Source organism: Talpa occidentalis, unplaced genomic scaffold (genome assembly GCF_014898055.3).
Source record: "Talpa occidentalis isolate TD23 unplaced genomic scaffold, MPIMG_talOcc4v2.1 talOcc4.12, whole genome shotgun sequence".
NCBI lineage: Eukaryota > Metazoa > Chordata > Mammalia > Eulipotyphla > Talpidae > Talpa > Talpa occidentalis.
The window spans coordinates 36,411,804-36,428,347 of NW_023601212.1; the positions used below are offsets into that span (position 1 = coordinate 36,411,804).

Genomic DNA, 16,544 nt, shown 5'->3' on the forward strand with positions numbered 1-16,544 from the left:
TGCAATGTGTTTTAAACTGTTCTTTTTTTGCTTTCCTGTAATTGGAGCAACATACTAATTTCTACAAGTTGTGACTACTAACAGAGAGCAATCACCTCACAGACTTGTACCGGAGAGACGAGACCATCCAAGTGACAGGAAACGGCCACCTGCAGAGCCCCCGCTTCCCGAGCAGCTACCCCAGGAACCTGCTTCTGACATGGCGGCTCCGCTCCCAGGAGAAGACCCGGATACAGCTAGCCTTTGACAATCAGTTTGGATTAGAAGAAGCGGAAAATGACATCTGTAGGTGAGTGGAGGGTAAAATCCATTTTAGGGTGAAATTCCAAGGGAAAAGAAAAATGATGCATTTCAGACACCCCATCAAACTTTCTGTTTGGGCTCTTTGCATCTACCCAGTACACACCCACTCTGTTCCATAAAGCACAGGTTGCACTGCTCAGGGCTGTACCAGGGCCGCAAGACTCCCAGGGGCGGATCTCACCCTGCACTGGTTAGGCAGAGAACAGCTTTGATGAACTGGTAGATGCATCCAGTATCCAGTATCCCTGGGTTATCTACACCCCAGGTGGCTCTGGGCCACCTGTTATGGACCTCAGAAATGGGCAGTGTTGTGATTCCAGCCCATGCATGGACAATGATGATGGCAAGGACTGTGCGTGGGCCATCCCCTGAAACAAAGCATAATTTTAAAACCACAGCTAAGTGTAAGAAGGACGAGGAGACAGCCGCAGGCCTTTGGCTCTCAGAGGGTCGGTGCCTGCCATTTCTGGGTCAGCAATAGAAGATGAAAGCTGTGCCTGATAATCTTCTCTCTTCTTAGCATATTTATCAGAGAAAGCCTGGCCGTTGTTCTTTGAATTGTCGGCTCACAGCATCTTACTCACTTAATTAGTATGTATAAGACTTGGGGAGGTTGTTTTTTTTTTTCCTTTTTGTACTTGACTGCACGTACTTGTTCTGCATTGCCAATGAACTACTGAACTGCTAAATCCTTTCAGCAGGTTTATTTTCCTTTGAATAATAAAGAGAGGGTGCCTCAAATTTGGCTGTCCTTTGTTGCATGTTTATTATGCTGACAGCTTTTATTACGTTGCTTTTTTTTTTTTTTTCCATGAAGAACAGCAGAGACTATTACTTTCCAGGACCATAGAGGATAATGTATGCTAGAAAGCAGAGACAAATGCAGGCAGGAAAAGCAAGTTAATATTTACAAAGAGAATAAACTAAAGTGGATCTTGTCTTTTCAACCTTGAAAGAGAGAACTAATTTTCTGTGCTGGGGGAAAAAAAGAGAGGGCTTGAAAAAATAAAACCTCCATTAAAAGATCATTAGAGAAGGAAGGGAAGCCAAGTCTCCATCACCAAACCAGGGTTTTGATCCTATTAGTCAATGATCCCTTTCAATATCTTGGCCTTGAAAATTAGATAGGAAGTTAGGGTTGTTTCCTTTCCTGACCCTTTATCAAATTAAGCTGTTCCTCAAAATTTATAGAGGAAAGTAGAGGGATAAGAAATGACAAAGGCAGGGAATAGAGAAAGGAAAGAAATCACACAGATACCTCAACACCCTCCCTAAGAAAGAAAATGAGGCTCTCTTGACTTTAGACCCGGAGTGAAAATCACACTGATGTGCTATTAAAAAAAAAAAAAAAAAAAACGGAAGTGACCTATTGTATTATTAACTAAGTTTCAAGTTTGCTCATGCTTTTTGTAGTAAATATGATATATATATATATATATATATATATATATATATATATATATAGTATTTAAAATAAAATGCAGGGCCTCCCCGGTGGCGCAGCGGTTGAGCGCTGGGTTGCGAAGCTGCCCGCAGCCTCTGCAGCGCTGGTTCGGTCCCCGGCTGCTCCCCGGCCACTGGAGGAGGGTCCCACATGGTGAGCAGACCTCTCCTGCCGCCCGCTGCTCCCCTCAGCAGTGTACTTCGGTCCTTCTGCCTGCTCTGCTCCCTTCTCTGGCTCTGGTGAATTCTCTCACCCTCCCGCGCTTCTGACTGTACCCAGTGCTTGCTTGTATGAATAAATAAAGAAATAAAAAATAATAAAAAATAAATAAATAAATAAATAAATAAAAAATAAAAAATAAAAAAAAAATGAAATGCAACTGATTTCCTACCATCTGTTCCCAAGCCTTCTTAATGTTTGCATTGTAATATTTTATGGCTAGAATAATGGTTCTTTGTTAGTGCTTTTCACCTTCCAAGCACCGCATAAACTAAGTAATTAATTTACAGAGCACCCAAGAGATATCCTGCCAGAAAAAAAAAATTGTATAAATCTTCTTATTTTGCTCATAAGGAAACTGAGGCAAAGGACATAGGGCCTCATACATCACTGTCAAAGAAATTTAGTCACCATACTATTATGTATACCTGCTCTTTAGTTTTTCTGCACAATCCAATAAGAGCTCTAAGGCACAGGAGACAGACCCATAAAGCCATATTGGGTTTTCCTCATATTCAGACAGGAATATTTCTCATGCTGATTCCTTTTGGTTATCATGACAAGAAAAAAGTATTTATCTATATGATGGATGTGAGACTGCTGCTGTTGTTGGTCCTGATTGCCTATGATTGGTGTTGTGTCTCTAGCATCTGAAATCATTTGGGAAAGGGTAGATTATAGGATTGACTTACTAAGGCCCAGAACCAAAAGCACATAACTCATAATTCAGCCCATCGGGTAGAATGTTCCAAGAACTTGGATGTCTGAAAAATACAATACATGCTCCCTAGAAAATGAAACCTCTGTCTCTGAAGAGGTTTTACTATGTGATAGAAAGGTGGATGCTATGCAAGGACTTCAAGAATCAAATGATGATATGGAATATTTAAAGAGACCTTTTCTGTCTTCTTGGATCCTGGGATTCTGTTTCTCTGACCAATGACGTAGGTCTAAGTTCATCTACACCCTGGTTTAACCAGAACAGGTATTTCCGACATTGGCTTGCTTCATCCCTCCCAAGAGTCATGTGTTTTCCATTATGATGAATGCCATATTTTAAGACAATATCCTTCCAAAAGACAGTTTCCAAAAAGAAAAGATAGTGATTGGTATTATTTTACCACCACTTATTTTCTGTAATGTGTGTCCTGAGTCTATATGCTAGGTAGATACAGAAATAATTTTCTTAAGAACATGGTAAATTAATTCAAAGTGAGAATTTATTTGAAAAAATTTTTGTAGTAAATAGTTGGACATACAATCAGAGTTATATCTCTTAAAATATGATAATAGTGGTTCTTAATTTTTCCAGAGAGATCTGATAAATTATATGCTCCAAAAGTAGCCCTTTTGGGAACAGTTGTGACTAAATATGTCTAAGGTTCTCTCAGAATAGACTATAGGAGCCTGAAATTGGAAAACGTAGCCCACAAAATTAGCTTTCCTTTTAATATTTCTGTAGGTTATCATTTTCATTTCAGATAGTAGGTCATGGGAAATCACATTAGTTTTGATTTCTCAGTGAAAGGATGGATTTTGAGGGGCCCCCCCAGTGGCGCAGCGGTTGAGCACTGGGTTGCGAAGCTGCCTGCAGCCTCTCCAGTGCCAGTTCGATCTCCGGCTGCTCCCCGGCCACCGGAGGAGGGTCCCACATGGCGCGCAGACCTCTCTGCCGCCCGCTGCTCCCCTCAGCAGTGTACTTCGGCCCTTCTGCCTGCTCTGCTCCCTGCTCTGGCTCTGGTGAATTCTCTGACCCTCCCGCGCTTCTGACTGTACCCAGTGGTTGTATAAACAATAAATAAATAAATCTTATAAAAACAAAAAAAAGAAAGGATGAATTTTGAAGTGTACTTTCATCAAATTTTAAAATGCATGTCATATCAATACTAGGTATGATTTTGTGGAAGTTGAAGATATATCTGAAACCAGTACAGTCATTCGAGGGCGTTGGTGTGGACACAAGGAGGTCCCTCCGAGGATAACATCAAGAACCAACCAAATTAAAATCACATTCAAGTCTGATGATTACTTTGTGGCTAAACCTGGATTCAAGATTTATTATTCTTTCGTGGTAAGTAGCTTAACCACCCTCTGATTAAACGCAGACACAATTTTCAAGAAGTATAGAGATCATTTTCTGTGATTAATTCAGTGGTGTGAGGGTGAAGGAACTTGATTAATTCCCTATGGTATGCTTTGTTCCTATCCATTATAGCCAAAGTGTTAAACCCTTCTTTAGTAAGGAATGTCATTTGGTTCTATTAAGTCACCCTCTTGGCACACATATTAAATGAAAGCATATTAAATAGAAAAAAAAAAGCAGTTTATAGTAGAGACCATGTTATCTTTGATTCCACAGTCACACAAAAGATGTTAATTTAAATTGTGACCCAATTTTGGGAAAATTCTATGCTGGAATCATAGAGCCTCAGGGTTAGCAAACATTTTAAATATCTTCAGATGCAATTCTAGATCCAAGAATTTGATTATCATTTACTATGTCTATACATTTCTGTGGTCTTAACATTGTTTAAACACCTCAGCAACCATTATAAAATGGTTCTGTTAGAAAATAATCACTAATATTGGGTCAAAATCTACATGGTGGTGAATTCTAATTGTTGGATGATGCCAAAGTACAGATTTTTGTTTTTTTGTTTTTACCTAACCAGTCATTGATAAAACAGTATGCTATTCTGCTTGCTCTCAGTTGCTGTGACAGGTATGGTAAATGCAAAGGTAAGCAAGACAGGGCTTGAACCTCTTGGAGCTGATGGAGATGACAAACTGCCACCTTGCAGAGTGACAGCATTGGGAGCATCACCAGACAAGGGAATGATTATGCAAAGTCCAAGTGGGTTTGGAGCAATGAGTAGCCTCGAGGGGCTACACTGGGAAGAAATGTGCAGCCCCTGTCCAAAAGCAGTCTTGTATTTATTAGAATCAAGTACAAAGGTGGGTCGAGTACACAGGGAGTGTACATGTGGGGGGGGGTGTTAATAGGGATGTAAGCTAGAGTGGAGTGACCAGGGCCATTGTTCCTGCTAGTCAAAGCATATTATAATATCTGCCTGCTGTTTTCAGCAGATACTGGTTTCCCAGTATGTTCCTTATCCCAGGACAATTCCCTTGGTGAGTGGCCTCCTGCCTTGCTGTGAGCCCGCAAGAACTCTGGCTACCAAAACAATAGTCCCGAGGACAAGAATGACTGGAGATCCCACAACAAACAGTTAAAAAGCAGTGACAGCCAAGAATAGTGCTTAAATAAGAGAGAACTACTGGGCTATAGGTTAAACCTGTGGAGATACTGAGATAAATTTGCCTATAAACTGTCTTAAATATCCCTGAATCCTTCAACTGTGCACAGCGAGTTGCCTTCTGTCCTCCTGGCAAACATTTCTCACTTTCATAGTTTGTCTTTCTCCCTTTTCTAAATGTGGGTGCCAACATAGAACACAGTACTACAGATGGCATCAATTTGTGTTTTCTTTTTCTCTAAAGACTTAAGTATAGAATAAGAAAATACTGCCTTTTTTAATCTAATTTTTTTTGCATTGTGGTGAGTTATTAAACACTAAGTGAATTAATTCTACATCAGAACATTATAAATGAAAAAAATAGCATGCATGTGCTCACACTGGTTCCAGTTTTAATTTGAAAATAATCTATCAAGCATGATTTACATTATTGAAAACTCATGCAGTGATGCTCAGAATGAAATTTAAAGTGTGAACCTTTAGTTTCTACATTTCTTTGCTTTTTAATGTGTTCAGTGACACATCTGTTCTCAATTGTTCATGGACAAAGCTTGGCATGTTGGAATGGTGTCAGACAGGCTTAGTGAAGGATCATTTTTCTCCTTAAAATATCAAGCACTATTCGTGCTAGTATATCTGCTTTTGGGGATGCTTTGGTTATGACTAAGTTGAACAGACTATAAGTTGGTTAGAAACACTGTAACTCTAACACAATGTCTTTAGGGCAGAATCACTTTGTATAGTAAAGGAAGGATGAAAGGCATGGATTCAGGGTGGAATTAGTACTCCTGTTTGAGGTGTTTCTCATTTTTTCCTCAGTCAATGTTAAGTGAAATAATGGACACCCCCTATTTTTGCAGTAAACAGTTTGAATCATCCCACTCATTCACTCATTCACCACTAGTGTTTTCAGTTGTGGGTTTTAGAAATGATAACAGTTACAACTTTTTTTGTATGTTACCCTACTGGCCTCTTGGTCTTTATTTATTGAGAATACCTCCAAGATTTTTGTACGCCTAATAGACTTCTGGCACAAAATATGATCAGCCATGACCAAGGTGCTTTGGTGACTGAATTCCAAGAGGTAGAATCAGCATATACTTAAGGTGTGGATGGATCCTAGATTATGTGGCATCTGGATAAAATTGTCCGATTTGACTCTTGGTCAATAGGGATAGATCATTTATGCCTTGATCAATATATTGGGAAAATTATTTTGTTTGAATTTTACTTGGAGAAGCTTGAAAGCAGAATTGATAAACTTGGGTACTATAGAGAGCTGACATACCAAGTGAGCCAGGTATAAATTCATAGGAAGGCAATGGAATTAAAAATGGAAAGCCCTCCTTAAGTGTATTGAAATAATGATTTTTAAAATGATATGCAGATCATGCTCAGCGAAATAAGCCAGAAAGAAAAAGAAATATACCGGATGGTCTCACTCATAGCAGGAATCTAGAAAACTTAAATAAGGGACCAGGAAAATGAATAACTATTAGAAAGTGAAAATCAAAATCAACAAACAACTATGAACCAGAGACACTCTATGGGGGATGGGGGGCGGGGAGGGGAGGGATTGGGGTCAAAATAAGGGGGTTGCAATTTATGGGAAATATAAAAATAAAATCTATTTTAAAAAATAAAAGACAATTATCCTACTAATAGGTTGTAGAGTTAAAACAGAAAAAAATAAATAAATAAAAATAAAATGATATGCAGACCTACAAAACCAAGGGTTTGGGGGGCAGCTGTTTTGCAGCTCCTAATTTAAGGACTAGTAAGTGCTAGGGTAATTGGAGCCATAAAATAGTTCAGGGTCAGGGTTTTTGCAAAATCTCAAGTAGCTATTTGGATACATCAGGATAGCATCCCTTCCCATCTCTATTTTTCTACTTCCCAGCCCCCTCTTTCCCTTCCTGACTCTGTGACTCGAATGTATAAACCTCCGAAGCTAGAAGTTAGAGATGCTCAGGACATCAATATATGTCTCCCCTGGAATTAAATCTACATGATTTATGCTCATAACATTTTTTTGGAATACCCAGTCTAGTGTACATTTTTAGTCACTGTTTTGTGCCATACATAAGACTAATGGATAACATCAAAATGACTTATTTTTGGTTGGAAATGATTTTTTTGTTACAATTTTGATGTGCTTGAAATCCAATCTTACACCTTTTTTATGGCACTTATTACAGATGCTCCTAGGGCAAGGCAGCACTTTGGATTAAAGGTTTTCCCAGTTACTAATAATGTGATATTGATCAGGACTCTTAACCTTTTACTTCAATAAAATAGGGAATGTGAGTGGAGTTGATGTGAGACTTAGAGTAACAAAAACTAAGCACAGCACCAAGGATATAGAGGTATTCAATAAACTTGTGCTAATGAGCCTAACTTTAGCATCACTCCCGTTTATAGCTGTCTCTGCCACATAAGTGGTGATAAATTACCTGAGGGTAGGACACTTGTGTTATTCCTGTGTGTAACCTACACAGTGACTTATGCACAGTTAGAAGGCATATGGATAATTTTTAAATGATTTATTTTTATTTATGCATATAAGAACTGGGGTATAGGCCAGAGGTACAGGGGTGAGAGGATTCCCCAGAGACATAGTGGGGAGAAGAACAGGCCTATATACTGAAAATACAACGCTAAGGGCAAGACAGGAGAGGTCTGCTGCCACATGTGGGTTTGCTTCCTGGCCAGCGATCGAATTCATGCCACGGTGGCTAGTGATATCTTCATAGTGCTAAGACTTTAACCCCTGCACCACCAGGGAGTGCTGGCATATGTAACATAGAGTGATGAATTTTCCTGTGTTCACAGAATTTGCACATAGATGTTATCCTTGAGATACAAACGCTGTGGACTGTCTTCAAAGAAAAATAAATTGTGCATAAAATTTTAGGAAGCCCTCGAATCTCATCCATAATGTCCTATGTCCCAGATATAGTCAGCAACCCCAACATATTACCTCTAGGTGTTTTCTGACTTCAGGTTGATTAGTCAGACCTTGCTGACACTCAGTGTTTGAAACAGTATGTACCCACTGTAATTAACCGTCCTCACAAGCCCCATGTGCTAGTCAAGTGAGGTGACTCTCCACCTGCTGTTCGAAAAGGATGCTCTGCAGTGACACTTGGACAGTCCAGTGTCTTGTTTATCTGGTTTGAATTATATGGACATCCTACAAGTAATTTTTTATCCTTGAGAACCAGAAAGATACAGTGATTTTAAAAGACTGTGTCTTTTGTGTACTTCTAGCCCTCTCTCTGTAACAGTATTCTTTGATATCCCTCTATTTTGCTAGATAAAGAAAATGAGAAGAATAAGGAAGGGAAAAGCTATTAAGTTGTATTGGAAAAATGACTTGCATATTTAAGATATGCCTAAAGTGGGGCAGTATTTCTTTCTTAAAAAGTAATGAAGAAGTGAATCTCAGTGAAAAATATCTCTACTTCATGCTCACTCATAAATTCAACTAATATTTTTAAGAACTTACTGTGGATAATCAAATGAAAATGATAGTCCTGAGAGGAAGACAGGCATAAAATTATGTAATAGTATGAATTTCAGTGATAAAATGTACATGAAATTTTCTAGGCATGCAAGAAAGGAAGGCTCCTTTACTCTCATGTTGCTGGTGTCAGTAAAAGGGAGAAAAAAAATTTCCCTCTGCCCTCTTTGGTTCTCTCTCTGGTATCCTGCAAATTAAATGCACAAAAGACAAACTAACCAGAGAAAAACAAGGCTGTTACCACATGCATCTTCACAAACAGAGCACTCAGTGGTGAGTAACTCAAGGGGTGCCTAGAAGTTAAACTTACAGAGCATTTTAACAAAAGAACAAATTTTAGAAAAGCAGTCAGACAAAGGAGAAGGTCTTTAAGTTTCTAGGGGCAGCGGGTTGTGGGAAGGTAAATATATGGGGAAGCCAATGGAAGACAAGATCTAGTCAATAAAGTCTGTCTGCTGCTTTCTCTGATAAGGCTCTAGAACTGCCCTGGTTGATTAACTACTGTGCTTCCTAGTAAAGAAGGTAGGGGAGACATCTTCTCAAATTTATATTCTGCTTTTAGGCAAACAAAGTAGGGTAGAGAACACTCCTTGTCTCTTCTCCTTCTTAGTTACCTTCAGCTCAAAATAATCCTTCTGCTAAAGTGGCATTTTTGGGTGGCATATTCTGCTAACTCTCATTGCACTGAATCAGGCAGAGGCAAGCATCCTGGAGAAAGGGCATTGCCCACAAAAATTCATGATGGCAAAAAAAATAAGAGATTTCAGAATATCCTGATGAGTCAACACAAAGTGTTGCAGCTTAAGGGTTCCAACCATTCATTGTCCTTCCTTTATCCTAGCCAGCAGAAGAGTGATACAAAGCACCAAAAGATGATCAAAATGGGAGCTTCTTTTTTATTTTACATTTACATAAATCTTTATTTTTTTAAATATTTGTATTGAGTTTATATGGTTTACAACATTGTTTCCATAATAGAAGTGTGGGCATTGTTGCCGCAGTGCACCCAACAGGAACCTACTAAACTCTTGGTGGGACTGTAGACTGGTCCAACCCTATAGATAGTAGTTTGGAGATTTCTCAAAAGAGTATAAATAGTACAGGAGCTTTCTTAATAATGAGCCAAGAAATGCTGCAGCTCAGGACTGTCTTAGAAAACTAGAATTGAAAATATGGCTGGGACTCAGAGCAATTGGAGGCAAACTATTACCTCAGCACAAATTCAGACCCAAGGTATCTGAGGTATCTGAGATCTGTAAAATGGACTAGGGATACACTTACATACCCCTCCCTCCTGCGTGAAACATCTGCAACCACGTCAGAAATAGTCACAAACAATGGGCCTCCCCTGGTGGCGCAGTGGTTGAGCGCTGGGTTGCAAAGCTGCCCGCAGCCTCTGCAGCGCCAGTTCGATCCCGGTTGGTGAGGGTCCCACATGGTGAGGCAGACCTCTCCTGCCGCGCCCGCTGCTCCCCTTAGCAGTGTATTTCATCAGTCGGCCTGTTCTGCTCCCCGCTCTGGCTCTAGTGAATTCTCTCACCCTCCCGCGCTTCTGACTGTACCCAGTTCTTGTATAAATAAATAAATCTTTTAAAAAAAGAAAAGAAATAGTCACAAACAGGAAGGAAAGGTGTTAGTCCCCACAGCTATGCTTAGCAGGTAAACCCAGGAAATAGAGGCAAAGGGAGCCCCTTCCATGTGATTGGAGTCAGAACCAGGCAGCCCAAGAAAAATGAAGCAGGGAGGTGAGAGTGGAGGAAGACAGGGAGGATCGAAGAGGTTATGAAGGGAAGAAATTGAAGAAGAAACCAGAAATGTTTGTTGATGTCTCCATAAGCATAGGCTGTGAGAGGAAGTTAGAGAGAAGAGTTCCTCTACCGAAAACCAAGGATGTATGCCCATCAAGGGCCCACGCCCACAACGATGTGCATGTTTCAGTGTAAAGGGCAGGAGTGGACCACAGTGCAGGTTTTCTGATCCCATGCAGACCGGGTAAAGGAGGAGTCAGAGTCCTCAGTAGTTTTGCAGGTTTTTTATTTGGGGTTCACCAGGCATATGGCAGGCAGGGGTGCTGGCTTTACTCTATCTGGGCTCTCTAGCGTTCGTTCTGCTGCTTCTCGGCTTCTCGTTCGGCTTCGGCTTCGGCTTCTACTGCTGCTACTGGTGCTGCTGGCGTCCCCCCGTGACGCCACCCTTAAAAGGCACAGTCTTAGCTCAGCTGAATCCCATCTACCTATGCCCACACCCTATTCCAGGTGCCCGCCATCAGGCATGCATTCAGGACAAGGATCCATCATCTATCCTGATGGCGGAAGGGCAGAAAAGCCTGACATTTTCTTTACCCTACATTCAGTTTTTTAATTAGCAGTCTTTGGGAACTCCATCTTAGCTTCTGGTTCAGAGAGCAGTTAACCTGACCTTCTCTCTAGGTCAGGTCAGTCATTCTGACTAGAAGTTGAAGATCCTGGGAACCTTGGGAAAATTCCCCAGTCTCCTCTCCCAGGTAGAGGAGGGACTAGAAATCAGGCCTGTGGTTTGGGCTCGTCTCGTCTTGAAAACAGCTGTCTTTAATGTTCCCCTTATCAGTGGGAACTGACAGATTAAGGCTGACCTCCTTTCAGCTTTACTTCTTTCACCTGAGAGAAAATTGAGCTGCAGATTCAAAGTGACTCTTCCCTTATTTTGCAATTGAAAATCAGAGTCAGACAAGTGAAAAATAAAAAAAAAAAAAAAAAAAGAGTTTGAAAAGGCGCGGCCCCCTCTGAAAAAGAGGCACATGAATAATCAAGCCATCATTGCTTCTTGCCTGGGCCCCTCTAATCACTTCCTGATCAGTAGCCTTTCCTCCTCCTCTGTTCCCATCTGCCCTGCACATGGTCTCCAGCTAAAGTAGAACTGACATCACATCATTTGCCAGCTGAAAAGTTGTGAATGATTCAGTTTTCTATGGAGTTCTATGCAAATATCTTTCTGAAAATCTTCCATGTTCTGATCCTAACACAACAGTCTAGTTTTAATTCTCCCTTTTCCCTGTATGTATTCTTCAGTCCAGACAAATAGCATTATTCCTCGATAGCCCAGCTACATTCTGTATGTAGCAGATGACAGTGAATGTTCATGTATAAATGTCAAGGGAACTGTGAAATGGAACGATAGTACATAAGCAGGCATTCTGATTCTTAAGTGTGTCTCCTCTACATTTTAACATTAAGGAGCATATAATTGCATCATAAATGCCTGATGGCACAATTATGACATCTGACTGTACAGTTGTGATGCCATAGCCCATGTGGTTTGGGTGCTTAGCTGATGCAACTGCTGAACTTCCCTTTTTTTAGCAGGCAGAGAGGCACCCCAGATCCCCAGTCTTCCACGTTCTAATGGGTTCTGCCATCTACCACATAAAAACGAAGAATGCTCTTAGTGAAAAGAATTGTAATAGGATTAGTATGCATAGAGGGGGAAGAGAATAAAGGATAATAATTTTCCAATAAATACCCAAAGTTACCCATCCCCTCCTGGCTAAACATCCAGCCAAACAGGGTTGGCCCAAATCAGGGCCACTGAGGCCTGAAAGCCCACCACCAATCTAAGGCAACTTCTTGTGGGGACCGGACTTCCAGGCAAGTCTGGAAGGAAAGGAGCAAAATCAAAGGACAAATCAAGATAAAGGCTGCCAGTATCAACCTCACCATGGGTCTCTCACCCACATATTTCTTGCAAGTTCAAAACTGAGAACCAGACACACCCTCCTTTACATGACTCTGCTCTATATGCTTGCTCTTCCTGTGTCTCTCCAAGTGCTCAGTATCTTCACCTGCTCACTCTGCTCCACCCCTCATCAGGTGGAACATAGAACCTCACCTTTTTATGGAGATTTCTTTCTGTAACACTTCCTCATGAAGAATGTCAGCAGCCTTCATAATTATGAAGATGTCTGTGGTTCTGATAGCCTATCACTCCTTGAGGTCTTTGCTGAGGCTCAAGAGTTTTTAAATAACTCCAAAGGGGGAGTTTCCTTTATAAAATAGACTATGAATCAGAAACACAAGTTTAAATTGATGTATTATCTGTTAGACCTAAGCTGTCCAATTTGCTGTTTCTCCACTGGTAAAATGGGGGGATGTACCTGCACGATAAGGCTGCTTGAGAATTGCTTTGTGTGTTTGTTATACAAGCTGTGTGTAGCTGGTGGAGTTATTATTTTTACTGTTACCATTAAAATGTCTTCAAAGGTGTCTGATCAAATTTGGCATAACTAATGTCCTGTAAGAAGTCTTAGTCTGGTTGGACAAAATACCAAGACCTGGGTGGCTTAAAAAGAATAGAAATTTGCTTCTCAGTTTTTGAGTCTGAAAAGTCCAAGATCAAGGCATTGACAGGTTTAATGTCCGGTGAAAGCCTCTCCGCGGTTCATAGATGCCCAACTTTCTGCTACAACCTCACACTGTAGAAGGGCTAGGCAGCGCTTTGGGACCTCTCATAAAGGCCCTAATCCTATTCATGAAGACTCATCCTCATGACCTAATCACCCGCCAAAGGTCCCATCCTCTGATACCAACACATTGGGAAATAGCTTGCAACAATTGAATTTTGGGGTGAACACAAACTTTAGCATCTTGGAAGGCAGCTATGCTCACCACTATACCACCAACATATGTGTAAAACTTGGAACCAGATGAGCACTGGGGGGCATGTAAATAAAGGGCAAGGACAGGCCTTGAACAGTTATGCAGTGTGAGTCCAGATCCCACCTGAAAATCCAAAGCATTCTGGGGGAAGACAGAAATCCAAAACTCTTACTAGCTGTGTTCTGCTGAGCTACATGAGATGGACCCTCCCTTTCCTCTTCGCTTTTTAATTGATCATGAATATATCTTGAGATATACCTTTAATACAAAGATGCTAATGTTAATAGTACATATGGATTTGGAAAGTTCCTGCGTGTCACTGCTATAGGAAGACTTTCATTCTTCATGCAATTCTACAAAACACTTCCAATAACCCTTAAGATTTCCTTTAGGTCAAAGACTTGCCGAGTCTCTGGAGTAAATAGTTGTTCATGGCCACAGGTATTCCATGTGATTTAATGGTACTCTTCCCCACAAAATGCTAAAATCAGCTACTTTTACAAGGAGAAAGATACTGAAAGCCCTTATCATCTTAATCTCTAGAGTAAATATTTCTATAACAGACAAAAAAGAAAAATGAATGAAAGAACTATACAGGGAAGTAAATTTGACCATTTTTTTTACCTAATGCAATATATAAAAGAATACAAAAATACAAATATGAAAAAAAATGAATGAAGCAATCCAGAAAGCATTCTGAAGGAACAAATTTCAGAGCAGACTTAATGTTGGCTTACTGGCACAATTAGAATAAATAACTGTAAATTATTATATTTTTCTGTCCTTTATATAAGTTTCCACTGTCTAACAGAAAAAGCATGCTGTGTATGAATATGAAAATGAAATGGTTATTTCTAAGATCAGTTGTATGCATGTGACAAACCAGAACTAACTTTTTGTGCCTCAGTTTTCTGCTGGAATTTTCTATGACCCCACCTACCACACCCTACCAAAGGAATGACCAGGCTGTATATTAATTCTGTCATTTGTTTTGTCACTAAATCATGTTACCTACATTTTTGTGACTCCCCATGTCTGTCTCTATGTCAAGTTCCATGATAGGTCCTGGGGATACAAATAAGGCGGGAAACTTGCCCTCCAGAGAGTAAAGTTAAGCCAACTTGATTTGATTAGCAGTAACTAAAATAGGAACTAAAAGGTGGGGAGAGTGGAGAAGAGGAAAGCTATTTTGTCTGTGGAAAGAGAAGGTGGTCAGGAAATAATTCACTCAGGAGGAAGAAGTCTTGGACAATAGGAAGAGATGGGGAATCAGCCCTAGCAGAGAGAGCACCTTGAATTGCTGATAAGAGCTTAAAATCTTAACCATCCCAAGTCATTCACATTTAAAGGCCATCAGCCTAAAGTTAAAGGGAGAAAAGTAATTGACAGTGGCATTTCAGGCTTACACTGTAGTTATAATTTAAAGTGTGTGAAACATCACAGTTCTGAGAAACTGCTTCTTAATCAAATGTTTTGCAGTAGAACCACCTATGGATATATATAAAAAAAATATGCAGGTCCCCATAATATACCCCTGACTAGCTGAATCAGAATATCAGAGAAAGAGCCTGCACAGGCTTTTACTTTATTTTCTATTGTGGTAACACTGATTTACAGTACTGCATAAGCTTCAGTATACAGCTCACACCTCCACATCTGCACAGATCACACCTCACCCACCACCAAAGGTCTAGTCTCCATCCACTGCCATCCAGCCAGAACCCTCAACCCATGCCAACCCTAGTGCCCCCTCGACCCTGGCAACCACTGTTCCATTGAAAACTTTATTTTAAAAAGCTCCTCAGCTGATTGTGATATGCTGCCTTGTTAAGAGCTATTTCCTTTGCTCAGACGTATGCAGCAGAGCCCCAGAAAGCCCACTGTTCTCTGAAGGTGCCAGCCTCAGCTTTGTCTTTTGCTGTCCCTGCCACTCCCTCTGGCATTGAACTCACAACAGGTTAAGGATGCTTCAGACTGTGACAAGCCTTAATCGCATGTGTCTGTCATCCGACACCCTAACTTAGTAGAGCGACTTGATCCTGAATGAATTGATGTTTTTGCTCAATAAGATTCTGGCATCAGGAGGTGGCATAGGCAGAACAGTCACTATGAAAGTTAGCATTTTCTTTTATTGTTTTGTTTTGTTGTTATCCCTTATACATTCTCACTCCCTCTCCCTCTTACCTCTGATAATCTTCATTTGGTTTTCAGTGTCCACTGCTGTATGTTTATTTTGCTTTGTCAATTCATCTGTTTTGTTCCTTTATATTTCCCATATATGTGAAAGCATCCAATATGTGTGGTTTATCTTTCTAGCTAACTTCACATGCATAATCCTAGCAAGTTCCTTTCATTTTGCTACAAATGGCAACATTTCATCTTTCCTAATAGCTGAGTAGTGTGGATATACATACCATAGCTTCTTTATCCTAGGCACTATACGTGGGCACTTGGGTTCCTTCCTATCTTAGTTGTTGTAAATAATGCTGCAATAAACATGGAGCATGTTGACGGTTTTGTATTCGTCAAGAAAGTGGTTTAATTTTCTTCATAGGCATACCCAGCAGTGGTATGCTGGATCATATGGTATTTCTAGTTTTAGGATTTTTTTAAGATTTATCTTATGTATTTATGCATAGAAGAACTGTGGTGTAAGCCAGACATGTGGGGGTGAGAGAATTGATGAGAGCCAGAGTGGGGAGCAGAACAGGCAGATCTACTGAAATACACTGCTGAGGGGAGCAGTGGGTGAGACAGGAGAGGTCTGCTGTGCCATGTGGGTCTCTGGCCAGGGATTGAACTCATGCCACAGTGGCTGCTATAGCTTGATAGTGCTGAGACTTTAACCCCTGTGCCACCAGGGAGGCCCCTCTAGTTTTAGTTTTTGAAAAAAGGTTGAAACTGCTTTCCAAAGTGATTGCACCAATTCATATTGCCACCAACAGTGTATGCTTGTCTTTCTCCACATCTTTTTCAGCACTTGTAGTTGGACTGTTTGTCCCAGCAACCATATTTTTAAAGGAAAAGATATTCCATTATCCTTATATGCAAAATAAGTGACAATTGTCCCTCCCAGTCCTGCCTTCATTTTTTTAAATTAATGTTTTATTTTATATAATTCTTACATCATTTTTTCATTTTTGCACAATGTATGCATTTTCATTTTA

At 40.4% G+C, this 16,544-nt stretch overlaps 1 protein-coding gene across 5 annotated transcripts in view; it reads left to right on the forward strand.

The window, feature by feature from the left end:
• The window catches only part of PDGFD (platelet derived growth factor D), a 248,377-nt gene that overhangs the window by 164,560 nt on the left and 67,273 nt on the right, over positions 1–16,544 (forward strand). For 4 of the 5 annotated variants that reach the window (XM_037507913.2, XM_054693243.1, XM_054693242.1 and 1 more), the window contains 2 exons: positions 85–289; positions 3,857–4,037. In XM_037507913.2, the coding sequence (XP_037363810.2) occupies positions 85–289; positions 3,857–4,037 (386 nt within the window). The remainder of the gene's footprint in view (positions 1–84; positions 290–3,856; positions 4,038–16,544) is intronic. The other variant, XM_054693241.1, reaches the window with a different exon arrangement.